Source organism: Camarhynchus parvulus, chromosome 12 (assembly GCF_901933205.1).
Source record: "Camarhynchus parvulus chromosome 12, STF_HiC, whole genome shotgun sequence".
NCBI lineage: Eukaryota > Metazoa > Chordata > Aves > Passeriformes > Thraupidae > Camarhynchus > Camarhynchus parvulus.
This window is the reverse complement of record NC_044582.1, coordinates 18,771,275-18,798,324: the sequence shown is the minus strand read 5'-3', so window position 1 is coordinate 18,798,324 and position 27,050 is coordinate 18,771,275. Positions and strand designations below refer to the sequence as shown.

The 27,050-nt window shown below is 47.6% G+C and overlaps 2 protein-coding genes across 4 annotated transcripts; one reads left to right on the top strand and one right to left on the bottom strand.

Moving 5' to 3' along the window:
* Positions 1-223: 223 nt before the first annotated feature.
* SUMF1 (sulfatase modifying factor 1) lies at positions 224-24,992 on the top strand. Of its 3 annotated transcripts, none has more exons than XR_004061107.1 (10): positions 224-430; positions 1,812-1,985; positions 4,084-4,158; positions 11,884-11,966; positions 13,895-14,017; positions 14,537-14,651; positions 15,478-15,591; positions 19,085-19,144; positions 20,567-21,886; positions 24,955-24,992. XR_004061107.1 is itself a non-coding variant. In XM_030956877.1 (9 exons), the coding sequence occupies exons 1-9, from the start codon at positions 224-226 to the stop codon at positions 20,675-20,677; spliced, it is 1,062 nt and encodes a 353-aa protein (XP_030812737.1). In that variant the 3' UTR covers positions 20,678-23,932. The 3 variants fall into 3 exon arrangements, 1 of the variants encoding a protein (XP_030812737.1); XR_004061106.1 differs by lacking the exon at positions 24,955-24,992 and adding an exon at positions 23,707-23,932; XM_030956877.1 differs by lacking the exon at positions 24,955-24,992 and having other exon boundaries at positions 20,567-23,932.
* LOC115908353 (histone-lysine N-methyltransferase SETMAR) lies at positions 24,340-27,050 on the bottom strand. The gene is made up of 2 exons (XM_030956879.1): positions 26,972-27,050; positions 24,340-25,561 (listed from the first exon to the last, which is right to left on the bottom strand). Exons 1-2 carry the CDS (start codon positions 27,047-27,049, stop codon positions 24,770-24,772), a joined length of 870 nt encoding a protein of 289 aa, XP_030812739.1. The 5' UTR covers position 27,050; the 3' UTR covers positions 24,340-24,769.

Genomic DNA, 27,050 nt, shown 5'->3' with positions numbered 1-27,050 from the left:
ACGAGGGGTCAGCAGGGGACGGGAGGGGGACAGGGAGGGACACGAGGGGTTAGTAGGGGACAGGGAGGGACACGAGGGGTCAGTAGGGGACGGGGGGAACAAGGAGGGGACAGGGAGGCACACAGAAGGGACAGCCCCTGTCCCGCCCCTCAGGGCGAGGCGCGGCCCCTTTAAGACGCTCCCTGTCACGTGACCTCGTGCGGCACGTGGCCCCGCCGCCAAGATGGCGGCGCCCGCCCGGCTGTGCTGCTGCCTCTTCCCGCTGCTGGTGATGGGAGCGGGAGCGGCCGCCGGGACCCCCGGCACCCCCGGCACCGCGGGCTGCGGCTGCAGCGCCGGCCGGGCCGCCGGGGACGGGCGGGAGGCGGCGGCGCGGCGCTACTCGGCGGCAGCGGCGGCGGGCAGCGGGCGGAGCGCCGGGCAGGGGCCGGTGAGCGGCGGGGCCGGGCCGGGAGGGGGCCCAGCCACCTGAGGGGGAGGTCCCGGCGGAGCACGGCCTCCTCCGGGATAACGGAGCAGGCGGGGAACTGCTGTGGGGAAAGTTAAATTAAATTATGGGCGGGTGGGGCGAGCCCTTGAGGAATTGGGCTTGGGCGCGGGTGCAGCTTCGGGCCCCGCCTCGCTCCTGCCTCACGGAGAGAACGGGAAACATGAGGGAGTTCACCTCCTGCTGCCTCTGTTCTAGTGCTGGGAAGCTGCATCAGCCTGGAAAAGCCTGTGTGCAACAGGCAGTGGGAGAACTCGCTTCACAAATTGGAGAATATTTAAAGAATATGAATTGAATAATCCCTGTTATGCTTGGGATCCATGTCACCGATGGGTGTTTTGTGTGACAAACCTGAGCAGTTCGCTGTGGGGCTGGAGGATGAAAAAGTCCTCCAACCCTTCATGCAGCTGGCAGCTCCAGCAGTAGGTAATGAAAGCTAATTGCTAATTATGCTCACAACGTAACTTGATGATGCTCAACTAGAAAACATCTTTACCAGCAGAGAAGTGAGAGAAGAATTGGCCTCTGCATCACCCACAAACAGGTTTATTTATTTCCAGCATGGTTTTAGAACTGGGGAGCCAGCAAGAGTTAATTTTGCACTGGGTTTAGCCCAGTGAGCTCTGAGCCTGGCTTGGAAACCTCTTGAGGGAGTTGTTCCAGCTACCGAGGGTTGAAGAGAGATTGGGAGGGAGGAAGTGGTGCAACTTTGTGTTGTCATTTCCTAAGTCCTAAAAAATGTAAGCAGATTTATCCTGAAGGCCTTTTATGGAGTCAGCTTTAGACTGTCTGTAAGAGCTCAGATTCTTAGTAGAGAAAGTTATGAGGACACAGCCAGCTTCAGATGTGGGTAGTCTGAAGGAGAAGCTTTTTGCAGCACTTTTTATGGGCCAGTTACAAGGTGTGTGAATTTTAGGTGTGGCTGGGAGAGACCTGAGTGGGAGAGTGGAGAAGAAGCATGGAAATGGGATGAGAAAGATGATGCCAAATCCTCATTTCCCTTCTGCGAAGAGGCAGGAGAGGTGCTGGGGAGCTGCTGTGAGCTCACTGTCTGCTCCTTGCTGCCCTGGCAGTGGTGTAACTGCAGAAATAACAGCAAAGTGTAACATAGGAAACACGGCATGTTTCTGCTCATGGGAGCACAAGCGTGACCCAGACTTCCTGTGAAAAATGGGGATTTGTCCCCAATTGCAGTTCTGTCTGCTGTGTCCCCAAATGGGCTGGCCAAAATGCTGTTTCCAAGTCACGTGCAGAGGTGAGGAGCAGGAGCAGCCTGTGCTGCTCAGTGTCTCACTGTGCCTCCCTGGGGGCGTTTGCTGTGCAGATGGTGCTGATCCCAGCAGGGGTGTTCACCATGGGCACCCAGGAGCCCCAGATCCAGCAGGATGGAGAGGGCCCTGCCCGCAGAGTCCACCTTGGCAGCTTCTACATGGACCAGTACGAGGTCAGCAACCTGGACTTTGAGAGCTTTGTCAACTCCACGGGCTACATCACCGAGGTGAGGCACCAGGGCTGCCCTCAGCCTGGGACAGTCCCAGCTGGAACCAGGCTTGTCTTGTTGAAGGATGTCACAACGCTTGTTTGGCATTTGCACACTCCAGTATTTCTGCTGGAGGTAGTGGGGAGAGGGAGTTGCCTTGCTGTCCTGGGCTGAAAGGGCAGTCAGGTGTTTGTTGCTGTGTTTAATAATTGTCACCTGAGCTCACATCTGTCCTGCAGCCTGGGTGAGGCCAGCAGGTCTCTACAGGGGAGTTTGGGGTGGTTTGCTTGGGGTTTTTTGGTATTTTGGGTCTTGGAGTATAGGAGTGTACCCCTTGTTAATGGAGTGGCCAAACTGTCCTTTGTCCCCTCAGAAAGGAAAGAAGCCCAGAAGTTTCTCTCCTGGATTAGGTGCAAAAGCCACCGCACAGGCCATGGGGACTTCACCTCAAACTTAAGATAGCTCATTGGACAAGAGCCAAAAAGTCCTTCCTGGGCAATTTACCAGAAAAAGAAGTGAACAAAGAAAGTAATGGCTTTTGGGAGGTGTTTTACCAGGAGCAAGAACCTCTAGCACTTAGCTCAGTTTCTCTGTTTGTTATTTTGCCTTTTATTAAGTCTTTTTGTTACCAACACCGCAACAGAAGCCATCCTGCTGATTTTTATGCCTCCAAGGGTAGCTGAGCTGTCTTGGGCGTGTTATAGACCTCCAAGAGCTTGTGAGACCTAGCTCAAAGAGGCTACTATAACACTGGAGCTCTTTGTACCAGGTTAGATTCTCCTTATTTCAGAGAAACCTGGAGGAGGGATTTAACAAACTGAGATGGCCAGGGGCTCTGCAGGCTGGCTCAGCACAGCTCCTGCTGCTGACAGAGAGCCCTGTGCCTCAGCAGGAGACAACAGCAGCTGCAGTGACAATTGTGTGCCTGTTCCTGGGAACAATGGACTAGGAATATGTTGAGGTTCCTGCCGGGAAGGAGCCCCTGTGCCTGCAGCTCAGATCCCTCCTGACAGGTGCCTGTTCCTACGCAGCTGTGACAAACCCTGACAGCCCTTTCAGGGGAATGAAGCCTGGGGAAGGAGCAGGTCTCCAAGGAGGCACTTTGCTGAATTCACTTGATGAACTGGTTCTCATTTGGAAGGCAGGATCCTCTGGTTGGATGAAGAGCTTCTTTTGTCTGCTATTTCTGTTTCTTAGCTCCATCATCATGAAAAAAAGGGAGGTTTAGCTATTTTGAGTTGGAGCAAAGCTTGCTTGTAGCAAACAGCTTCTGGGATGAGCACGTGTGTGGTGGGTTAAATGTGGAATCACAGAATATCCTCAGCTGGAAGAGACCCCAAGGATCACCAAGTCCAACCCCTGGCTCTGCACAGACACCCCAGCAATCCCACCCTGTGCCTGAGAGTTATCAAAATGTTCCTGGAGCCCTGGCAAGCAGAACTGCATCACATGAGGGCTGTTGCAGACCCCATGGCTCAGCTGGTGTCATTGAGGGCTCCACTTACACCTCCTCCCTTTTTTTTTCTCTTGGTATAATGTACTGTGATTGATGGAAATTACTTGTATTTTTTATTCTTTTGGATTGATATAGTGCTAGATATAATGACTGAGTTACTTTTAACTCTTTATTGTTGTAGCAGCACTTTTAAACATGGTGATGATGGAGCAGTAAGTGACAAGGTTCAAGTCTTTTATTGTGCTTCCCAAAGGAAAAAGAAGAGGAATGAAACATGCCCTTTCATATTAGACTGATGACTGTAGCATCTGAAAGCAGTTGGGACAATCAGAACTGCATTTTTAATTAATAAAAGTAAAAACATGTGCAGAAGCTCAGTGAGCTGCCATCTGCCCAGTGGCTGCTGAACAAAAACAACATCCCGAGAAAAAAATCCCTTATTTTCTGTTCCAAAACAGCTTCCTTGAAAGAGAACTCAAATTCACTATTAGAATTTGTTTGGTCAAAGGTTGGACTTGATGGCCTTGGAGGTTTTTTCCGCCTTAAGGATTCTCTGAATTTTCTTATCCTTGATTAAACAAAGCTGTAAGTGTTGAGTGTGGTTCCAAGAATAGCACTCGTTTGATGACATAATGGTTGAATCCTTTGTTCTTTCCACAGGCAGAGAAGTTTGGTGACTCTTTTGTGTTTGAGGGGATGCTGAGTGAGGCAGTGAAGGCTGACATCCACCAAGCAGTGAGTAGCACAGCAGGGGGAAGCTCCCTGAGCAATCCCTGGGCTCTGGTGGCAAGCACAGCAGGGAAAACTGAGCTTTGTAATGTCCCCAAAGCCAGGTGCAAAAATGTGGATTATGGAGAGGTGTTTGACCAGGAATCATGGGCTGAAGTGGGGAGGATTTGCAATCTGTTCTGTCCTTTTTCTTTAAAAAACAATTAAAAGCATCAATTCCTGATGAGCAAAACTTGGTATCAACCCCTTGTCTCTCTTTGCCCCCTACCTGAGAAGTTCAGGCTGTTTGTAAGATTCCTTATGTTGTGAATGGCTGGAATTTATGATGTTTCCTCCTCTCTAGAGGATCCTGTGTTCATTTGCTGCTTTTGCAGCTCCCCTCATCCCCCTGGGCACTGCAGTGATCCTGGGAGGGGCAGTGCTGACTCCTCTGGAGCTGATCCAGGTTTCCTGTTGAGTGAAAGTGAATATTGGTTTAAAAAGAAACACATTTCTGTACTAAATCTTCCCTGCCCTTTCTTTCCTCTTTTTCTGTTGTGAATGTGTTGCTGAGCCTTCCTCAGCCTTCCTTTACCTCCTCCTTAGCAGGTCAGGTCCCCTTTGCAGCTCCTGGCAGATAAGCAGATTGTGTCATGTCATCTCCTGGACGAGCTGATCTGCTCTGAGCACAGGTTTGGACAAAATCACCTCCTGAGCTCCCCTCCTGTCAGATTTCTCCTCAGCTCTGAAGGGACACAGTTTGATTTTTGTTTTCAGGGCGCAGCCTGACAGGTGGGAGGGTTCAGGAAGCCCCGTGTGAGTGTGTGCTCTGAGGCACTGGCAGAGAACGTGGGATTTGGGTTCCTGTTGCCAGGGAAGGAAGATTACAAGTGCAGTTTGTAATCTTTTAATTCAGGACTAGCATTTGTGCACTGGGAGAGATAAGGCTAAATTGCAGTTCCCACCACCAGCATAACTGATGCTAAATCCATCCATGGATTTGTTCTGCCTTCATAAAAATAATAAAAAATACAAATGAAAAAATGAATGGCTAATCCCATCTTCCCAACAGTCAGTATTGGAGAAATTCCTTTTCCTGTGTAGTTCTGTGTTGCAGAAATCCCTAAATCAGTTTCGGTGTTTTAAAACAAACAAACAAACCCCAAGAATGCTGCTGTAAGCTCAGCCTTGGCAATTTTGTAAACACAGAGTGTTGGGAGCCGCTTTCCTGAGTGTGTCAGCCAAATTTCCAAGTGTTGGCTGCAGTGCTCACAGGACAAGTGTTATGCCAGAGGCCTGGGATGGACCCCAAAGTGGTTTTTTTTGGCTGCTGCTTTCTGAAGCTTCTCTGGAGCTGTTAAAAGTAAGCTTGCTGTTAAAAGTCACCTTCTTCAATCATAACTACCAGGTGAAAAGCAGAAATAAGATATAAATATTGGTGTGTTACTGGCACTGCAAATCCCTCCAGCCAACCAGTGGGAGAAAGGGCTGTGGTTTTCCTTTGCCTCAGTGGCTCAGGAGTGTTTTGACAAGGATTTCTCCAGGTGAAGCACAGGCATGTGAAATGTAAATGTGAATATAGGGGAAGAGCAACAGGAATGTAACTTTTTACAGCAATATTTCACATGCAGTGAAATAACTGTGGAAAGTTGAAAGTGGAAGTACCAAACTAAGTAATTTGGAAATGATGAGCTGTGTGTGTCTCTTGGGGGTTTTGCTCTGTTTGGCCACTTTGTGTTCTCCAGTTCTTAAAGCAGATTTACCAGAGCCTCAAAGCCACTGGCTGAGGCAGAGCTGGGGCTGATGGAGGAGTGACCCAGCTGAGCTGCAGGGTGATTGTTGGAGCTCTGGGTGTGCCTTTCCTGGAGGTGAGGTGGGCTCCCTGATAGCCACTGACAGGAATGTGGGCTGGCCTTAGCTCTGGAAGGGAAGCAGTAAAAAGAGGTGGAGCAGCCAAGGATGGAATTGTTGCAGATTTCTGGGTACTCAGGTTTTAGTTTTGGCCTCCAAGTTTGTGGTGGTCACGTGGCAGAGGGAGGATTTGGTGCTGTGCCAGATGAGGGAGTTACTGATGGAACAGGGGAGGGCTCCTTCAAATGGGAAAGGATTTTATGGGGTGAGGGGGAAGGTCCTTTGAAGCTGAAATTATTTGTGTGGGCTTAAAAAATTGGGAGCTTCACATCTTAAATTCTTCACATACAGCCTGGAGAAGAGAAGGCTCTGGAGAGACCTTGGAGCCCATTCCAGGGCCTAAAGGGGCTCTAGAAGAGGTGGAAGAGGACTTTGGAAAGGGACAGAACACAGGGAGTGGCTCCCACTGCCAGGGGGCAGGGCTGGATGGGATATTGGGAATTGGGAATTGTTCCCTGGCAGGGTGGGCAGGCCTTGGCACAGGGTGCCCAGAGCAGCTGGGGCTGCCCCTGGATCCCTGGCAGTGCCCAAGGCCGGGCTGGACACTGGGGCTGGGAGCACCTGGGACAGTGGGAGGTGTCCCTGCCATGGCAGGGGTGGCACTGGGTGGGCTTTAGGGTCCCTGCCAACCCAAACCATTCCATAATTCCATTTTATTCTGAGGGATTTGAGAGCTCTTGCCAATCCCTGCAGGAGTTTCCTTGCTGTCCAGGTACCATGGATGACACAACAGGAGTGCAGCCTCAGTCTTTGCTCACTGGAGAGGAGTGGGGACATTGTTATTCTTGGCTCATGGAAGGCAGAAAAATTAATTTTTGCTTTGACACCAGATGAATTCTGCACTGAAGAGCCTGAGAGCATACAAATGTGTGCTGCCTTTGAGGGTATGGAATTTTGGGTCTGGAATGCAGTGGAATTGGCTCACTGGCAGCTCAAGCCAGCACTAAGTTCTGGCCAATCCAGAACTGTGGGATGCTGCTTTCATCCCTGTCTGTATGGAAATCTCTGCAGTGGCCTGGAGCTGTGCAATTTGCCTATTTTTTCACAATAACCCCAAAGTGAAACATTCTGCATTTCAGCTGAACATCCCAAGCTGCTGCTGAGAGGAGCCCTGGCTGCAGGTGGGCCACAGTGCCAGTGTGGGCAGGGTGAGCTGTTCTTGCAGCCCCCACTGCTTCAGCTACTCCCTGCAAGGAGCTGGAAGATGGAGCTGCTCCTCTGTGGGTTTTTGTGCTCTACTCCCACTGCTAAGAGGGATGTGCAGGAATTCTCCCTGGGAATTGCCAGGAACATCAGCCTGTGTTATCAGAGCTGCAGTTTAAAGCGGGGCATGGTTTGTGCCTCAGGATAAATCCGTGCACATCTCCTTTCCTTACAGCTCATGTGCACTTGGTTAGTGGAAAAAATGACCAGTTGGAGTGCAAATTTAGATGTTGGCTGGAAATTAGACTTCCAGAGGTGTCTGCCTTCACCAGGAATATCAGTTCCTCAAAAGAAGCTTCTTCAGATTCCAAAACTTGCACTTAATGAATCTGACTGGATTTGAGCATCACGTATTTGTGGGTATTTTTCTTGGAGGATTGACAGGGCTGTGAAGTTTTACACTGTCTGAACTGAAGTTCAATGACCTTTCCTTATGCAAAGAAAAGGTCCCTTTATAGAAGTGCTTGTTTCCAATCAAATCTGAAGTATTTTTTGTAGTTGATGACTTACAAAGTAAAATTAAGTATATTTTAAAGCTGCTGCCTTTCCTTGGTGTGCAGTTTCAAACTCCTGTAAAATACTGCATTTTAAGGCAGATAATATTCAATATTAAACATCCCCCTTGTTGCTTCCGTTCCTGGGCTCATGAGGGAGGCCATTAATATTAGAAATTAAGAGTGAGAACAGATTCTTCTGTAATTAGAGCTTTGAAGGAGCTGGGACTTGTAATTGATAGAATAAATAGCATGGGAATTGCAGGAGCTGGTAAAATCAGGTATTCACAGAATCCTGGAAGGGACCTCTGGAGATGCTCTAGTCCAGCCCTGATGCAGGTGTGAGCTGCCTGCTGGACAAATCCTCTGCTCACTGTGAGTTTTGTTTGTGTGGGGCAGGATTTACCAATCCTGGCTCAGTCCTTGTGCATAATTACAGCAGGTTCGTTCTCTGTGGGGACAGTGAAGTGGATCCTTTGCACAGTAATTATTTTTATTTCTTTAACTTCTCACCCTACTAAAAATGTTCTGTTTTCTGTCTGCCTCTTTCTTCACTAGTTCATTAATCAGTGCTCAAGGTTTAGGATCTGGCTTAGAGGAGGAAGAACTGTCAGAGATTTCTGTGTATCTCCCTTACATGAATAAAACAAAATCTCATCCAAAAATTATGTTCTTTACTGAATAACAAATTTTTCCTCACATCCTACCAATGCTAACAAGATCCTTTTGCATATTAAAGATGTACAGAGCTCAGCACCATCTGATTGAAACAAGTGGTAACCTATTAAGTCAGCTTCTGAACTGGAGTGGTTTTTTAAGAACCCACCACTTAATAAATGGTTCTTAAAGTGGTTTCCAGACTTGGGCTGCTTTTCACTCAAAATGTCTTTTCACACAGTTCATTCTGAAGTTCATACTCTGGAGTCACTTTTGGTTTTTTCCAGCTGTTTATCCTGACCTGGAGTAAGGCTTTTAAAATACTTTATTAAAATAGCATTAGAATGCTGTAGCACAAAAAAAGCTGGTGTTTGGTGCAGTATGACTGGACAGCAGCATGAATTTGTCATCATCTTGTGGGCCTGCCTTAAAGTTCAAATCCACAGCTTTGTTATTTCAGGGGACTTGCTACTCGGTGGAAATGTTGGAGCCTGAGCCAAGATGAGCTCCTCTGTTGAGTTTATTTTTGGTAATTTTTTGGATACATAAATCTGATTTGAATTTGAGATTTGCTCCTCAAGTGGGGGTTGTTTTTCTCTCGAACGTGGCCTGTGACAGGTTAGTGCAAGGATAATAAATGCTTTTATGGCCTTGGGCTGGGTGCCTTTGGGGTGGTTTTTAGGGGTATTCCCCTACTGCAGCAGCAGCCACAGGGTAATGCCAACAGTGAAACTCACTTGGTGATGTTCCCCACTCTAATTTTCTTTTCTACATAGATTTAGGAAGGAATTTTCTTCAAGCTAATTGTGAAGTAGTTTAAAAATCTTGACATTGTGAGGTAATGGAGCAATTAAAGTTAGGCTGTCCCAGCCCACTTGGAAAGGAAAATGGAATACTTAGGAGGAGAGTTTTCTGCAGGCTGTTAGTGGGAGCTCAGGCTCCAGCTCTGCAAATTGCTCTGTCCCTGTGCAAAGCTCGTGGGCTGGAATTAATTGTTTGAGCTCTTCCCAGTGTTAGCACACTGGGCTCTCTTTTCACAGTTCTCTGGGTCTGCAAGAAGCAGAACAGGGAGTTCTTAAGATTTAATCCTGGAGGGGAGAGCTGGATAATCCCTGTTTCCAGCTGGATCAGACCAAACCAAGCCTTTGTGCCTCTGCTTTGCTCTGGGAACGTTTCCCTGTGCACCAGGGTGTAAGGACTGCAGGGCAGGTGTGGGCAACCTGGCACAGGTGGCATGCTGCAAGAATTAACCACAAGGAAGGGGATTGTCCTCTGATTCAAGATCTGCTCAGCAGCATCTGCTGCTGTTTGGACAGCCGGAATCTGTTGCCAGTGCACAGAACATGTTTTGGAGGGAAGCAGAACGTGAAGTGTTATGAAAGTAACTAAGCTTATTATTGGCAGGGGAGGACTTGGCTGTATTAACTGTGATGTTGTAATATCTCTGTCTAATTAGCTCTTCTGCTAATTAGATTTAGAGCAATTAAAAGCTTTAAAGACTTGTGAGAAGTTCTGGGAGAGAACTCTGGATTTCAGGTAGGAGATTTCTGGAAGGAGCAGCTCGGGGTGTGTTCACCAGAGCCAGGGGCTGCCTTGGATGAGTCTCCAGGTAATTCTTGCAGGCTCTCTGTGCTCTCCCTGTTATCCCTGTCCCAGCCCTGCGTGTGTGACTGCTCTGGGTGCTCTGCAGAGCCTGGCAGCCATTTGGTGCTCAGCTCAGCAGAGCCACAGCCGGGAGCTGTGCGCACGCAGTGCTTTCCTGTGCAGAGACATTTTTCTTGGGTTAAAATAAACCAGCCTGATTGAAAGCATCTGCTTTTTCTTTTGCATCACAAAAATGTTTTCCAAAATTAAAGTCGTCTAAAGTGTAAATCTTTGCAGTCTCCTGCAGAGATGTTTTTATTCAAAACCCAGCAGTTTAATTTACAAAAATATGTTGTGCTTAGAAACTGTCGAAATCTTTCTTGTGATCTTTCAGATTTTAGCTTTAGCAAGTGGTTCTGCTGCTCTTTTATTTTCCTTAAATAGCTGTAAAATGCTAATTTTGGATTTCTGTCCTATTTTCAGTGTAGTTTAAAGGTCAAACCTCAATATGGGCAAGGAATTGGTTAAATCAGACTAGTTTTATACTGTGACTGTTGTATCAGTTTAGTAGCTCCATCACTCTGAAGTTTTCGTGCTCAGAGAGTTGAGCAGAGTATCTGCAGGAAGGTCTCATTCTGGGATTTGAAACTTTAGTCCAAGATTGCTGATTATTGATTTCCAGAGAGCTTTTCCATACCCAGATGTGCTGTAGGCAAAATCTGTGTGTGCTGGGAGGGGAGGAGGGAAAGGCTGGCAGAGCACAGCCTGATGAGGCTCTAAACCCAGGATAACGTGTGTTTGGTCACTTGCTACTGAAATATCCACGTGAATGATTTGATTGTAGCTTGGACCAGAGTTTTCTTGACAATCTCTGTGTGACACACATAATCTCTTGTCCCACACACATGTAATGACACGTTCTGTTGAAGGATGCAGCTTCCCCCAGAAGCTGCTGTTAAAATTGTTTGACCAGACTGATTCTGGGTCTCCTCAATACCAGCTTGCAGTGACTTTTTGGACTTTGCTCTGAAGGTTTGGAGAGTTAAGGGGTAACACTCTTGGCACCTTTCCTCCCTCTGTGAATAACACTTGACAAAGTCAGTCTAGGACTAACCAGCCTCTGGCTTGTTTACCTCCTAAAGCATTCCAGGCTTATTTTCTCTGATTTTTGTTCTTTATAGATGTTATCTCTATAATAGGAGTATTTTGGAAGCTGCTGCAATAAACCCACTGTTGATGGGTGGCATAAATGTTCCTTTCTTTGCCTCAGTGAGGGCCCCATTATTAAAATAAGTATTTGTAAGTGAATATGAATCAGAACAGTTAAGCATTGCTTTGAAGTAAGCCTTATAGAAGAAATCCCTAAAGAATGTCTTCCAGGAAAAGCTCCTTGGCATTGAAGCACCAAATTTGGGACTTCTGGTTTGAGAGAACTACTCAATGTCTGCATTGCTACAGATGATTTTGGCTTTGTGATGTTTCCCAGCAAACCAGCTGGGGAAAAAAAAAAGAAAAAGGCTTCATGCTTCACTTCCCTTCTGTCTCCACCTTCTGGAAGCTGAGAGCAAATAATTTAAAATCAGCTGAGTTGGGTTAATGACCTGGAAAGCAAATGTGTTGCAAGATGAGTGTTTGACCCCCAGCTAAAGGGCATCATCAGGGGTTGTTTCAGTGATGTCAAAACACTGAGTCCAGGGAGTAAATAATTAGGGTAAAAATGCTCTTTAGGCCAAAATTGTAACTTTTTTTTCCCCTCTGCAGATTGTGTCAGACTGAAGTCAGGCAGGAGCTGAAATTCACACAGGCACAGGCTGGTTTGGGTTGGAAGGGGTCTGGTGGTTTTCAGCAAATCCCTTAGGTGCGAATTGAAGTGTCCTTCCCTGCTGCTCTTGTCCATTTTCAGGTGGCAGCTGCTCCCTGGTGGTTGCCTGTGAAAGGAGCCAGCTGGAGGCACCCTGAGGGCCCTGACTCCAGCATCTCCAGCAGGTGAGCCACGAGCACCCGTTCCATCACAAAACACAGGGAGTGTCCCTGGCTCCCACAGGAATGGGGCTGCAGGAAAAGCCTTTATTCAGTCACCTGCTGGCTGCTGCTTCTGGGACTGTTTCCCACCTTCTGATGAGCTGCATGCAGCATTCCATGGCCATGGTCAGTGAGGGAGAGCACCAAGGTCTGTCAGGACTGTGCTGATTGAGCCTCAGTGTTTGCTGTTCATGTCTGGGTGCCAGCAGGGAACACAGAGGATCTTCCAGGGTCGCAAACTCCAGACCTGGGTTTGGAGGGGAGGAATCAATCCTCCCTGTGTGCACACTCCAGAAGTCTGGGCACTGTGCACTCTTCCATGTGGGATTTGGAAGCCTCTTTCTCTGGCAACAAAAGGCTGAGGGGTTTTGTGCTTTTTCCACTGTATTCTGACTCTGTGAGAAAGCACTTGTGACTGTGTAGAACCTCTGAATGCTTTGGAGAACTCTGCTTTTTCTTACAGTTAGTACCACCCTTTGCCTGCACAAACCCTGAAGCTTGCTGATCCTTGTATTCATACAATTGCTTTCCATTCTGAAGTGGGATGAATTTTAGGCCTAGAAAATCAAATTACTGTCTTCATTTGGGACCTCTAACATTGCAACTGCTCCTCTCACTAGGCTGGTGTCAATGAAGTTGGCACTTCATCAGCTAGTGAAAGTTTCTAACAGCATTTTGAAATCAAATCAGACTCTCTAGCCTAGATCTAGTAGGTTTTTGAGTCCTCTAAGGACAGGACTTTGTTAGTGCACCATCATCTGATGGCTGAAACGCTCAGTAACGAGTTATCTGCTCTCCAAGGGCAAGGAAAGAATTATCTGAGGCAAAAATAGAGATAATAGCTGGAGGCATTGTTAGGGGGAGCCAGGAATTGAGGTCAGAGGCAGCAGACAGGAGCTGGAAGCCTGCCATGAAATTCTGGGCTGGTGCAGACCTGGCCTGGCACAGCTGCTGGGAACCTGGAAATGGCCCCAGGGGTTAACAGGGATACACTGGATTCTTAAATGGGGCAGGAAGAGAAGTTCATAGGAAGTTCCTCTCTCTCCTGGACCCTCAGCTCTGGGAGCATCTTGGATTACTGGAGGCTTGGATGGGTAGGATCCTTCTGCAAGAATGGCTGGGCAATTTTTTTCTGTCTTTTTCTGGAAAAAGGGACAAGGATTTTAATGTCAGTCCTGGATCCAAATCCCATTAAAGATGGGAGCTCTTGTGTAAACTGTGACTCCTTAAAACACCCAAGGAAAGTCACTTCCCAGCTAAATTTCTGCAGTTCAGTATCCTGGACAGGGTGCTGCAAAAGCTGATAGAGTTGGTGAGACTTTTCCTCATGTCACCTCTCCCTCAAAGCCCCCCAGCTGACAGCAGGGGCAGGGCCCAGAGCAGGAGAGGAGCCACAGGGGAGGGAAGAACAGTCACCATTAAATTGCCATGTGCATTTTCCTGTTGAGCATCCTGCCTGCAGGCTGAGATGGCCCTGGCCAGGCTGGTTGGATGCAAGATGCCCTGTGCCAGGCTGGTTTGGCAGTGGTGGTGCTGCAGGTTTCCAGTGCTTTCCTGTGGCTCTGCAAACCCAGGCTCCCCCAGAGGGCAGGGCATGGACAGTTCTGGGTGCTGCACTTGAGAAACCACAAACCAGAAATAACTGCAGAGCTGGAGGTGGCAGCAGCACGAGACTAACAGAAGTTAATTGTTTTCTCCTCCTGTTTCCCTCTGATGGCTGCATTTCCCTCCCAGCATTTTACTGCTTTTCCTTAAGTAACTTTGCTGTAAAGTCACCTGATGCACTGTGACTGGTCAGTCCTGTGTGCCCCTGTCTGGCTGTCACAATGTGCTGTGCAGCCCTGAGTCTGCCTGGTGTCCTGAGGAGCCTGTCCTGCTCATTTTGTTCCCAGAATGGACCATCCAGTCCTTCATGTTTCCTGGAATGATGCCCTGGCCTTCTGCAGGTGGGCAGGGAAGCGGCTGCCGACGGAGGCTGAGTGGGAGTACAGCTGTCGAGGGGGGCTGGAGAACAGGTACCTGTGCAGGGCAGGGGCTGCAGCTGGGCTGGGAACACAGGGAGGGCTTCTGAGGGCCTTGTTACCCCAGAGCTGCTCTGCAGCCAGGCTGGGGGTGCTCATCTGGAGAGGAGAAGGCTCCAGGGAGAGCTCAGAGCCTTTCAAGGGGCCTGAAGGGGCTCCAGGAGAACTGGAGAGGGACTGGGGACAAGGCCTGGAGGGACAGGGCACAGGGAATGGCTTTAAACTTAAGGGAGGGGAGGTTTAGATGGAGTATTAGGAAAAAGGTATTTATTGCAAGGGTGGGCAGGCCCTGGCAGAGAGCAGCCACAGCTGCCCCTGGATCCCTGGCAGTGCCCAAGGCCAGGTTGGATGGGGCTTGGGGACACCTGGGACAGTGGGAGGTGTCCCTGCCATGGCAGGGGTGGTGGCACTGGATGGGATTTAAGGTCTCTCCTAACCCAAACCAGTCTGGGATTCCATAAACTGACTTTTAATTAACAGTGTTTGACAGCTGCTCTGTTTGTCTTTCCTCAGGCTTTTCCCGTGGGGCAACAAGCTGCAGCCCAAAGGGCAGCACTATGCCAATATCTGGCAGGGAGAATTCCCCACCAATAACACAGCAGAGGATGGGTACAAGGGGACTGCACCTGTAAGTGTGTCTCAAAGACAATCCAGCATGTGGAAATGATCTTAATCTTCCTAAAATTAAGGTCTGTCTTCAGGAGGATGAGCCATGGCTGTTTTCCATCCCTGTGCTCTTTCATTTTAGATTTTAAGTTGCATTAAATTTCACTGCAGGCTTGAACATTATCAAGGGACTCTTTTACAAGCTAATTGAAAAGTAAAGATTACTTTCATTTTAACTTCTAGTTCCTCTCAAACTGACCTCTTTTCCCCTCTCCCAGTCAGTTTGTAGTCAGAAGCTGAAATACTTTCTGCCTGCACTTCTGGCCTTGCAGTTTTGTGAACTCAAAAATCACACAATAACTTAAAAGACATTAAACTTCTCTTTTGGGGAAAGGTTGGGCCTGACTAGTATAACAACCAGAGTGGAATTTTAAAGGCAATCAAGAATGTGAATGAATTATTTAATGATAGTTAAGTAAACGCAACAGTTTCATCACAAGAGGAGTCTGCCCAGGCAGGAGCTGGCAGCCACCCTGGCTTTTCCTTGGTGGGAGGGGAGTCTGGGAGCTGTGAGTGGGGTCAAGTCCCTGATGCCAGGTGTGTCTGCTGCTCAAACAGTGCCTCTCTGGAGAGGCTGAGTCTCCAAAGCCAGCGAGGGGATGCTGTGTCACACTGGAGCAGGGTGCTGAGGACACAGAGGTGACCACAGCCTTGTGGAAGTGCTCCAGGTCTGCACTGCTGATCTGCTGTCTGCTTTTGGGGCTCCTCCAAGTGCACCTTGAGCAGACTGGTGTGAGGATTCCAGCCCTGTTTGGAGTGTCACAGAGCTGTGTTCCCTTCCTGTGCAGGTCTCTGCCTTTCCCCCCAATGGGTACGGCCTCTACAACATGGTGGGCAACGCCTGGGAGTGGACATCGGACTGGTGGGCTGTGCACCACTCCCCCCAGGACTTCCACAACCCTGTGAGTGTTTGCTTGGCACATCAGGGTCTCCTTGCTGTGGGAAAGCTTCTGTTCTGTGCTCCTGGGGTGGGGGATTGGGAGCATCACAGCACAGCTCATCCACGCTGCAATTGCAGTGCTCTGGTGCAGTTTTGGTGTTGTTTGGTTAGTTGTTCACACCTGGTTAGAATACTCATTGAATACTTCCCAACTGGCCTCATATTACAGAAATCAAGAATTTGTGGAATGACTTCTTTAAAAAAAGGAAGGGTTTTAGGTCATTCATATTGCTACAAGCTCTGCTTATTTTCCCCCTCCCAGGCAGAGAACAAACCATTGTGAATTATCTTTCTGGCTTCTGGTAGCTTGTTTTAAACTGAACATGTGATAAAACTGAGTTTTAGGAGAAGTCACCAGGCTCTGAGAGGTGAATCTTTGTTTTTCTTTGTGGCAGGCAGATGGAGGTTCCTGCAGGGTGAGATGTGTGGGATCACTGGTGCTCTGTCTCAGCAGATTCCAGTTCCAGTGTTAGATCTGCTCCTCTCCCAGTTATCCAGGATGAGTGAATCCCATGATTTATGAATATGACAAGTAAGGCCACGTAGAGTTTGTCACTCAAAAGCCCACCAAATACAGTGGTTTTTATTTGCTAACAACTTAAAAAGCACTTTCAGGTTTATTTTTATTCCCAGTAATTACTTGTGAAGGCAAGACAATCAATTATGGAACCCCCCAAACAATCTGTGTGCAGAATTCCATCCATTCCTTGTAACCAATCCTCAGCATAGCCCAGATCTCTCCAGTGCTAGAAAGCTGCTTTGAAGATTTAGGGTGTTAAACTTAATATGTTAAAAAACTTTGCCTGAGCTCTGACCCTCTGAAAGAATTCAGAGTCTTCTCAGCCCAGAGAACACATCCTATATTTAGGTTACACTGCCCTGTGCTCTGCTGAGACTGAAGAGCTGGGCTCTGATAGATCTGGTGCTAATCAGTTCTAATGTCTCAGAAGATAACTGCAGCCTGGCTATTTTGGGACACCTTTGCACATGAGGAGATGCAGTTTCCTTACCCATTTAACCAGAAAAACCCTTTGGAATTCACTTTGAAGTGCTCTGCCTCAGACACTGGATTCTGACAATCAGTTTGCATATGAAAAACCCCTAAAAGCCTCATTGTTAACACCTGATTTTTAAATACTTCCTGAAGTGTCTGGGTTTAAAACTTCAGCAAACTCTTGAACAGAGCAAAAGTCACAGGATAGTTGTTCCCCACCTTAATCCAGCAGGGAAGTGCTGCTGCCTTGGAATCATCAACACCAAAGTGTCTCAAATAAATAATTAGAATGAAGGTGCCTCCCTGCAGTCACAGAACCCCAGAATGGTTTGGGTTGGAAGGGACCTCAAAGCCCACCCAGTGCCACCCCTGCCATGGCAGGGACACCTCCCACTGTCCCAGGTGCTCCAGCCCCAGTGTCCAGCCTGGCCTTGGGCACTGCCAGGGATCCAGGGGCAGCCCCAGCTGCTCTGGGCACCTGTGCCAGGGCCTGCCCACCCTGCCAGGGAAGGATTTCCTCCCTAAAAATGTAACTGATCCTTTAGCAGAGAGAGCAAATTGTGTGTGTGAGGTCCAATCAAACCAGAGTCCTTTTAGGGGTTATTTTGTGGTGACTTCTGGCCCTGATTTTTTGTATGAGCTGCAGTTCTCTGTTTGAAAACTGATTTCTCTCCAAACAGAGTAACCATGTGGCTGTGCACTGGAAATCACCATGCACCATCAGAAAGTATTTGTTCGATGTAATCAAAGAAGTAGAACTTTATTTTCATAAACAAAAAAAAAACAAACTTCTGGGTTTTTTTTAGTAACTTTTAAAAGAACAATCCTACTTTTATGAGCTTTGGTAATGGAATGCATAAGCACTTATGTAATCAGACTGGAATATGGCTTTTGTAGTATTCTAGTACAGAATAACCTTGTTAATTTACAGTAAACTCTGGGGTTTAAATCTGGGATCAAAGTCTGGACAGCTCTGGCCTTTGCACCCATGTCCTTCCCCTTCAGTACCAGCTGGTGCACTTCTCCAGGCCAGGCCATAAAACAATGGTGCTTGATAGAACAGAGATTTGCTCGTTTTAATCAAATGTGACCTTAATTGCTGGGCTGTGATTAGCTTTTATGAGGGGAAGCACAGCCAAGGCAGTTTCCTTCATCTATCAGTGAGATATGTGCACAAGCAAATATTAACTGCAAATGCTGCTGCTAATGTCTATTGGTTTTCTGACATCTTTGCCAGTTGTCTTCTGATAAACTCTTTACCTTCAGTGATTTTAAATAAGAGAATGATGTTTTATAATGGAACAGATTTATGGAGGACACTACAGCAGATTTCTGCAGGTGAGGTATTTCAGGGCTGTAATCCTCCTTCAGAGGCTGTAGGGGTCAATTTAAGTTGTTTTTTTTGTTACTAGATAACCTTTGATGCTCAGTTTTGTCCTGGTGAAGATCTTTGTAGTTAATGAAAAGATGCAATTCTGAGCCTTTGGTTCACACACTGCTCAGTACAGGTCAGCCCTTTGTAATTGCTGACACATGACAGATTTAGAGCTTTCTAACCCAAACCAGAAATGTTGCTCTTCATTTATACAAGTGTCTTTGGAGCCAGTTGCGCAGATTGCTGCTCAGCCCTGCAGCATTTAGGGGAAATCCTGCTCCACAGCCCCATTGTTCTGCTTTGTCTTGTTCCCACAGAACTTTTTTTAGGTCAGTTTTCTCCTGGCTTCCCTTGAAATGAGATTAGCAGGCTGGGTGATGACTGTGCTGGTTGGAGGCTTATCTCAGAGCAGGGACTGTGCATGCACCTGCAGGTGTGTGGGGACAGTTTCCAGAGGCCTCAGTGGGAGCAGGGCTGGGCTGTGGAGCAGCACCAGGCTGGGAAGGAGCGGATGCTGCCTCAGGGTGTGCCTTTCCTTGAGTATTTGTGTGCCATTAAATGCCAAATTCTTTTTCACACGTATAAATTTTGGCAGCAAACATGAAGCTGCTGTGATTTGTGTGGTGAACTTTCACACAAAGCTGTCAACATCAACTCTCAAGGTTTTCTGACAGTCCCTGGGATTTATGTTCAGTTGCAAATGCTCTTCTGGGGTAGATTCTTCTAGAACATCACCCCTGGTAATGCAGACCTGGGTGGGAGACAAGTGTACCAGACTGGTCACAGGGTGGTCACTGAGGAAAGCTGGAGCTCACTTCCTTCCTGGTAAAACCCTCTTCAGGAATCCCCCTGTTCCCAGGCATTATCAGTGGGCAGCACCTGGAATGTTAAATATTTGCAGCACTGGGGAGGGAGCACAGTTACTGTCACCTGCAAATCCTGTAGGGCAGAATTATTTCAAGCTGTGTGCTTCAGACACCACTGAGATCTGTGTCTGGAATATTTCTGAATGTTCCTTCCCCATCCCCTTACTGCCTGCAATGATCAGTTATTCCCTGAGTACTGACCAGTGTCCTCCCTCCCCAGCAAGGGCCGTCCTCGGGCACGGACAGAGTGAAGAAGGGTGGATCCTACATGTGCCATAAGGTAACTTATGTGCTCTTCTCCTGTTCCTCTTCCCTCTGAAAGCACTTGACCATGATCCTCTGACAGTTTCCTGGCAGCCTGGATGCTTGTCAAGGGGTTTCATGGCATTTATGAAGAGCCACACCTGATGTTCCCAAGGACCTCTTTTTGCTTAGCTTGGAGTTAAAACAAGTAAGTTTTTTAAATCAGTATGGGTTTTAAATGCAGAACTTAAAACTGATGTAGGCTTCTAATGGTATTTTCATGATAGAGCTTGAGTGATGCTTGTCAGAGTAGAAAGTATGGATGTGACTTTGTTTTTTAAGTTCTAGAACATAAAAAACTGGCTTTTGATCCAGAAAGGATATGGAGCTCTGAGTAACCTGGTCTAGGGAAAGGTGTTCCTGCCCAGGGCAGGGGGTTGGGACTGGATAAGCTTTAAGGGCCCTTCAATCCCAAATCCTTTTACAATTCCATGGTTCAATGATATCAGGTGTTTGCAGAGCTGGCTGGGAGATGAAGTGTTTGTTGGTGGCATACCTGAAAATCCTTCAGAACTGTCAGGATGTCACCACAGACTGATGGCTGTTCATGACACAAAATAGTGTTTTAAACTCTGCTCATGCAGTGCTTCAAAGCCCTCATTGTACATCTCCTGTTTCATTAAAGCTGTCCTGTTCTTCCCTTGCAAAGCCTGTGGCTGGCAAATCACTCTCATAATTAGATTACATTTTCTACAGTGAGATCCCATTTTCTACACTGATTTCCTTCTTAGGTGAAATCAATGTCAGATGTTAATTAGCAGTTTTGATTAAATTAACACTGGAATAGGCTCTTCAGTGATGAATAACATGACCCATTTTGAAGGTTTGTGAAGATTCTAGTCTGCCCTAGTCTTTTTTTGTAGGTGATAAAACTAGGCTGTGTATCAAGACAAAACCACTGACTGCTGTTAGTACAAGGGCTCTTTATTAGGTGCCTGACATCAGCTCAGACTGATCTTTGTGTGCTGCTGCTCTTCTCTCCCTCAGAGCTGACAGAGCCTGAAGCTGCACTTTTTTACATCCCATCCCAAAAGTCTGGCACCTCATTCAGAGAAACGTTCAGTACCTGTCCATTCCAGTGGGGCATTAGCACATGGATACACAGCTCAGCCTCTGAGGGGAAGCTGAATTGGCTTTTTCCCAGAGCAGGAGAGATTCTTGGCTGACACTTTATCAGACACTTTGCCATTCATTCCAGCTTTTGTGTCAGCTGGTGGCTGTGTAGGATTCCCTCATTTCTAACGCAGCGATTTCCATCCGTAGCACTTCATCGATCTGTCCCACAGCGATGGCAACGTTTTGCTGTATTAATCTAACTAATTAATCTGTTAATCTAACAAGCTGTTGCCCGAGGAGCCCCAGCTGTGCTAAGAAGTTCCTTTTCTGTGTTGCTGTGCAGTCCTACTGCTACAGGTACCGCTGTGCAGCCCGGAGCCAGAACACCCCCGACAGCTCCGCGTCCAACCTGGGCTTCCGCTGCGCCGCCAGCACCGCCCCGGGGCCACGCTGAGCCACCCCCAGGGCATGGCAGGGCACAGGAGGGGCTGCATCCCACCCGGGGACAACAAACTGAGCAGAGTCCCTTGCTGATGGCACACCATGGAAAAACCTTGCTTGAAGCTCCTGCTGAGGGAAGAAAAACCAGCACGACTCGAGAGCGCTTGGAGAACCTTCGTGTTCATGAGCAACCTGGCCCTGGGTGTTTTGGATTCAACTGGAAACAAAACTGAGCAGAAACATGCCAATCATGTTTTCAAATTCTACTTAATCCCAGAATTAGGCTGGAAAAAACCTCCATAATTATTGAGTCCAGCCCTTGACTGATCACCACCTTGTCAATTACAAAAGCTCCTCCTTAGACAGGATCTTTATTAATTAGTTTTATTTATGTAGAACTTCTACACTCAAATGCAATAAGAAAAGACTTTATAAACTTCTAGACAGCTTTAAAAAAATTCTAGGCAATTAGGAAATTCTAGGCTGCTTTGAGAGACAATGAAGGAGTCAAGAATGAGGGCTGGGAGATGACAGCTCTCCCCACAGGCAGCTTGCCCTTTGTTACATTCCATTTGCAGTGAAAATCATGTCCAGAAATGGGCTTCTCCTGGGGAGATATTTGCTGCTCTTTAGGAAAGTGCCTTCTGCAGCTGAGGGAGATGATCCTCAGGGTGATGATGATTAGAAATCTTGTACATATTTGAATAAAATATCAAGCATTTGTTTATGCCAAAGACTTTTATTGATGGAAAACCACAATTTCCTTTGAATTTCTTGGACGCAGTGTAGGCGACTTGGAAAATGCAATAGTGGCCTCATTAGAAACTGAAGCTAATGAATGATTCCACTTGAATAAGAGTCATGGAAGTGATGGCAGATGGAACTGTGAGCCCTAAGACCTAATAGGGTAAATTTCTAAACTGTTTTGTTGAAAATAAAATTCCTCACTGGGAAGGAGAGGAATTTTGGCAAGTGAGAAGGGAAATGGGAGCAATTGAAAGCAACCTCGTTTTGGGATCTGAATGTGACTGTGGATTAACAAAAGCCTTTGGTACTGATGCTGGTCCTTGCCAGTGTTGTCTTTGCTATAGAAAATTGGGTTTGAGTTTAATGCAAATCCATCACCTGGCAGCTCCTTCTGCAGTGATTTCATGTTGAAAAGATGACACAGGAGAATGCCTGGGCAGCCCTTCACCGAACACCAGCCTCCAGTGGGGTCCAGGTAAGCCCAGCAAGCAGAAAAATCTATGCCAGGACACAGCATGATGTGACACAATATTGAGATATTGGTAATCACTTTTGCACTCAGAGAAGAAAGGAGGAGGGAGGATGAAGGGAAGCTCAGAGCCTTCTGAGCTGTTTGGGTTCATTGTGGATGAGCACTGAGCTGTGAGGGGCAGACTGGAGCTCTGAAGCTGAAAGGAGTCTGAAGGAGAAAGTGAACAGAAATTCAGCAGATTTCTGAACAGAGTCTATTTCTTTCCTAGTTTCTTGACAGGGAATTTTTGTAGTAAGATTTTGGTGCACTCCCCCAGGCAGCTGCATTGCCAAGGCATGGTATAGAGCTGTATGGAAAACAGCCATTAACAACTGTCAGGATGGTTTAGAACTCAATTTACAATTATTTTGTTTTTGCAAGGCCCTCAGTGTGGCTGTTTTGAGCAGTCCAGCACTGTTCCTGTTCTGGGAAGTTTGCTCCAAGCAGATAACTGGGATCAGGTCACTCCCAGGAGCTGCAGCCCTGGCGTGGGCTGAGGGCTCAGATTGCAGGGACAGAGAGCTCAGCTGTGCTCCTGCTGTGGGGCTGTGATCAAGGACCAGATACTGCTCAAGGTGGTTGGGTTTTTTTGTAATCTGCACTTCCTTAACTACTCAAAATCATGCCAAGTGCATACTCATAACAGGAAGGTAACAAACTGTGCTGTCATCCTGAAAACGAGGAGTGCAGATGCTGTAACACTCATCTTGAAACTGCTCAGGAGGGAAAGAGGAAGTGCATTGGATCATCTGCTCCCAGCCCTGTGGTCTCAAGGTGGCTGGCATGATGCCTTCTCTGGAGAAAACCAGATAAAACTCTCTTCTGCACGAGAGACCTTGCAGTCCAGGCTGTGCCCTGGAATCCTGTGCATTCCAAGGTGTGGGATCCAGGGAGCTTCCCTCCTATAACAGCAGAACCCTTATTGAGGCAAGGACTGAAGTTAATGTCCACTCAGCCTGTAAACTACTTCTGCCAGCAGCTGAAATCCTTTGGAAGGTTCTGCACTGACAGAAATGGTGCTTAATGATTAACCCTAGGAGAAATGACGTGGTAATGTTTATTTTAACATAAACCCACAGCTGTGTCTAAACCCCAGCAGCAGCAGGAAGGCACTTAACTGGGAGAGGTTGACACTGCATCTTATCAAGGAAGCAAACATAAACACCAAGTAGGATTTTGTTTAGTAAATAGCAAAATGTCCTTTATCCCTGGTCAGTATCAGGTTAATCAGAGTGGTTTGAGTTGGAAGGGACCTTAAAGCTCATCTTATTCCAACCCCACTCGCCAGAGCAGGGGACCTTCAATTGGTTCAGAGCTGCATCCTTGAATTATTCTGATCATATTTCAATAGGGAAGTAAATCTCCCAATGAATACTGAAATATTGATAATCATTACTGCTCTTGGAGAGCAGACAGGACTACAGAGAGCTCCCAGTTTTTAGCTGTTGGCCTGGATTCCTTGTGAAAGAGCACACTGAGTTGGGAGTGACAGCTCAGTCCTTCAGTGGCACCAATCCTTCAGGTCCAAATCAAAGTTGTCTGCAATTTAAAAATGAAGTTACTGATCACCTGCAGAACATCTGATCCCCATGAGATGCACTCCCTTGTGTGTTTTATGTCAAAGGGTATGGAAACAGGTAAATATCCAACTGTCCAAAGCAAATAACTGAGGGTTTGTGCTGCTGATGGCACAGTGTGACATGAATAAAAAACGGCATTGCAGTTTATCCATCTTAAATATCAAAACCAGGCTATGTGAAGCTGTCTTAACTTGATCTTTGCAGAAAGGAAGTGAAGGGACCTGCAGGTACAGAATGTGCCCCTGTGGCAGTGCATCCCTGGGGGAAAGAGGTGCTCAGAAAAGCCCTGCACAGCTGTTGGAGCCAGACAGGGATGATGCAAAGATGGAATGACCTTCTCCCTGTGCTGGGAAAGGCCAGGCCTTACTTCATGCTGCCTGGCCCTGGAGTAGTGAAAACATGGATCAGTTAGCAGCTGAAAGAACCCTCGTGCATCTGTCAGCTGTTCAGCCCAAAACACAAATCTGTTGCTGTTCAGATGCACTTCTGTATTTCTCCTTTCCAGCTGTCAGCACCATCCTGCTTCCTGCTGCAGGGGCTGCATTTGCTTCCTGAGCAGGAACTGAGTGCTGGGGAGTAACAGATTGCAGAGATCTGACGGGAGCAGCCTTCAGGCTGAGGTGATTAGAAAAGATGGGATGTGGTGCTCCTCAGAGGCTGCTGTCCTGCACCACTTCAGTGAAGCTAAATGGGAGTGAAACAGCCAGTCAGTCACAGCTGCTTTGGGCATGCAGCTGGAGAAGGGACACACCAAGTACTACAGCTACTCTTTCCTTTTACATCAGTAATTAGTAGTTACTATGCTTTATGGAACAAAAATAATAATAATACAGCAAGTAATTTAAAAGCAATAATTTAATGGATTTTAAGAACCTAATGCCCTTGCAAGAGTCATGGTGTTATTTTCTTGTGCCACTGTCAGTGACTTTTCTTGCTGTTATCATGTCCTGTCCATGTACAAGTGCCAAAGGTACAAATTCTTCCTGAAAGGCACAAAGTGAGAGAGCTGCTTTAACATACAGCAAGCTGTCAGAGAAAAACCAGACAAAAACACCAGGCCTGGCTTAGTCACTGATTTTGAAACATCTCAAAGCTCCAAAAATCCCTTGTACTACCCACCTTGAAAAGGTTTTTCCATAAAATTAGTTCTTGAAACCACATCTCTTTGCTGTTTCTGAAACCCCATGTGCTTCCTTGTTGGAACACAATGAGTTTTATTTAAGTGCTAGAGAAAACAGTATTTTTAGGTGTGTTGAAGGCTGAAAGGCTATGGAGAACTCGCTGGTGTGGAAAAGAGAGAGCTGTCCCAAGGTAAGAAGGAAGCACATGTGCGGGAACCACAGTAGCAAGGTTTCCTCAGGCTGTTCTCTTCCTCCAGAGCTTTGTGTTCTCTGCTGGCTCCTGGGAAATTCCGGAATCTTCCAGAGTAATCATATGTGAGTTCCTCTCCAGCAGCAATATCAGCGGCTGCAAAAAGCGCCAGTTTGGGCACCATGGAATCAACTCTGACGGGCACCATGAAGAGGTTGGGCTCACAGGAGTGGTTCAGGAACCTGCCCACGTTCCCGATGCGCGTGGGATCCACGAAGGTCTCCATGACCCGCCCGTCATGCAGGTGCTCCCTCACTGCTATGATGTAGTTTGGCTCCTGTGGGCTCTGGGCCTGGATTCTCCTCTGAGCCTCGGCAAAGCCCAGCACCTCCCCAGCATACTCACACACGAAGCTGCCCGCGGGGATGGGCTGCAGGGCGCGCACGCCCCAGCCCTTGCGCTGTGTACGGAACACCTGCAGCCGCAGCCGCAGCCCCCGCTGCACCAGGCGGTTCTGGCAGCCCTCCCCGCAGCAGCACAGGCTGTTGCACTCGAACACGGGCCTGGAGAAGGGCTGCTGCTGCTGCTGCTCGGCCAGCAGGAGCCCCAGGCTGCTGTAGCTGTGCCCGCGGCTCAGGCAGGGGCACTCGGGAGCCGCGCAGGAGCGGCTGCGGCAGGAGCAGCCCGGGAAGGTCACCTCGGTGGGCTCCAGCTCTCCGTCCGCTCCGGCCACGCTCTCGGGGCTGTACTGCAGAGACAACAGCAGTCAGAGCCTTGCAGCACTGCTTGAAACCACAGTGGTAAACAAGTTTTTGTCTGTAAATGGCTGATCCTAGAATGCAAATCATAAACGCTTTGCTTTCTGTAAACTTCCAACTCAAACTTGTCTGAAATGTTTAAAAGAATATTCCATAATCAGATATTCCATATAGGCCAAAAATGAACTGATTGCTCTTCCCAGGGAGGTGGTGGAATCACCATCTCTGGATGTGTTTTAAAAAAGACTGGACATGGCACTTGGTGCTATAGTCTAGTTGAGGTGTTAGGGCATAGGTTGGACTCGATGATCTTAGAGGTCTCTTCCAACCTTATTATTCTGTGATTAGTGTCTGAATTTCTCACAACAGCCCCCTGGCCACAAAAAATGCTTAGCAGACAAAAACCAGCTCATTAGACCCTCCTATGTATGATTTTCATTTCTAGAGGTACTAAAGATATTTATTTATGGATTATTTACTTGCAGAATTATCAAGGTATTGTTAAAGTAATTCTCCCCACACTTCAAAATGCTCAGTAAGTTACTTCTAAGGTTAATCTATAGCTCTTCAAGCCACAGAATTTCAAATACACAATTATGTTGAAAATGAAGATGCTTTCAATTTATCTCTCCAACTTGTTGTAGTCACACTTCCTCCTAATTCCGGTAGAAAATCAGGTTCTCAAAATTACACTGATGCCCCCAGCAGGTGAATGGCTATAGAACCACGGAGTGTGGCAAAACAAAACCCGATAGAAACTGCTACATTTGCAAACCAGGGTACAGGACAGCCAGAGGGTATTTCCACTCCCTCCTCAGCATTCAGCGTTATTTAGAAGCCTGGAGGATGTGCTATCACTAAATATTACGTTTCACAGCAGCTTGTACCTGGCAGTTCTGGGTGTTGTGAAAGATGACAGTGCATTTGCAAATTTCTTTTTTTAATAAGCACCAGCTTCTCAGTCACTCGGCTTTACTCAAAACCAAGTTTCATGTCCCTCAACCACCATTTCGGTAAAATACGAGCAGGCCACGCAATTCAGGGAGATTTGGCTCTACAGGGATCACAGCTTAATTTTTCCTCAAGCCTTATTAGAACCTGGCTTGTATAGACTCCCTAACACCACTAAAGCAAATTCCTAGGCATCCTGGAGTGCCAGGACAAGCAGGAACAGATACAGACTAAAAGGCAGCAGATTTAGATGAGATATTAGGGATAAACCCTTCCCTGGAGGATGGGAGGTGCAGGCTGCCCGGAGAAGCAGCGGCTGCAGCACCGCCGGCGGTGTCCGAGGCCCGGCCGGAGGGGCCTGCAGAGGGAGGTGTCCCTGCAGAGGGAGGTGTCCCCGCAGAAGGAGGTGTCCCTGCCCCGCTCTCCTCCCCGGTGTCCCGCCCCGGTACCTGGAAGGCCGGCGGGGCCTCCCCGGGCGGCCACAGCGCCACGGCCACGGCCTCGCTGCCGCCGCTCAGCTCCGCCATG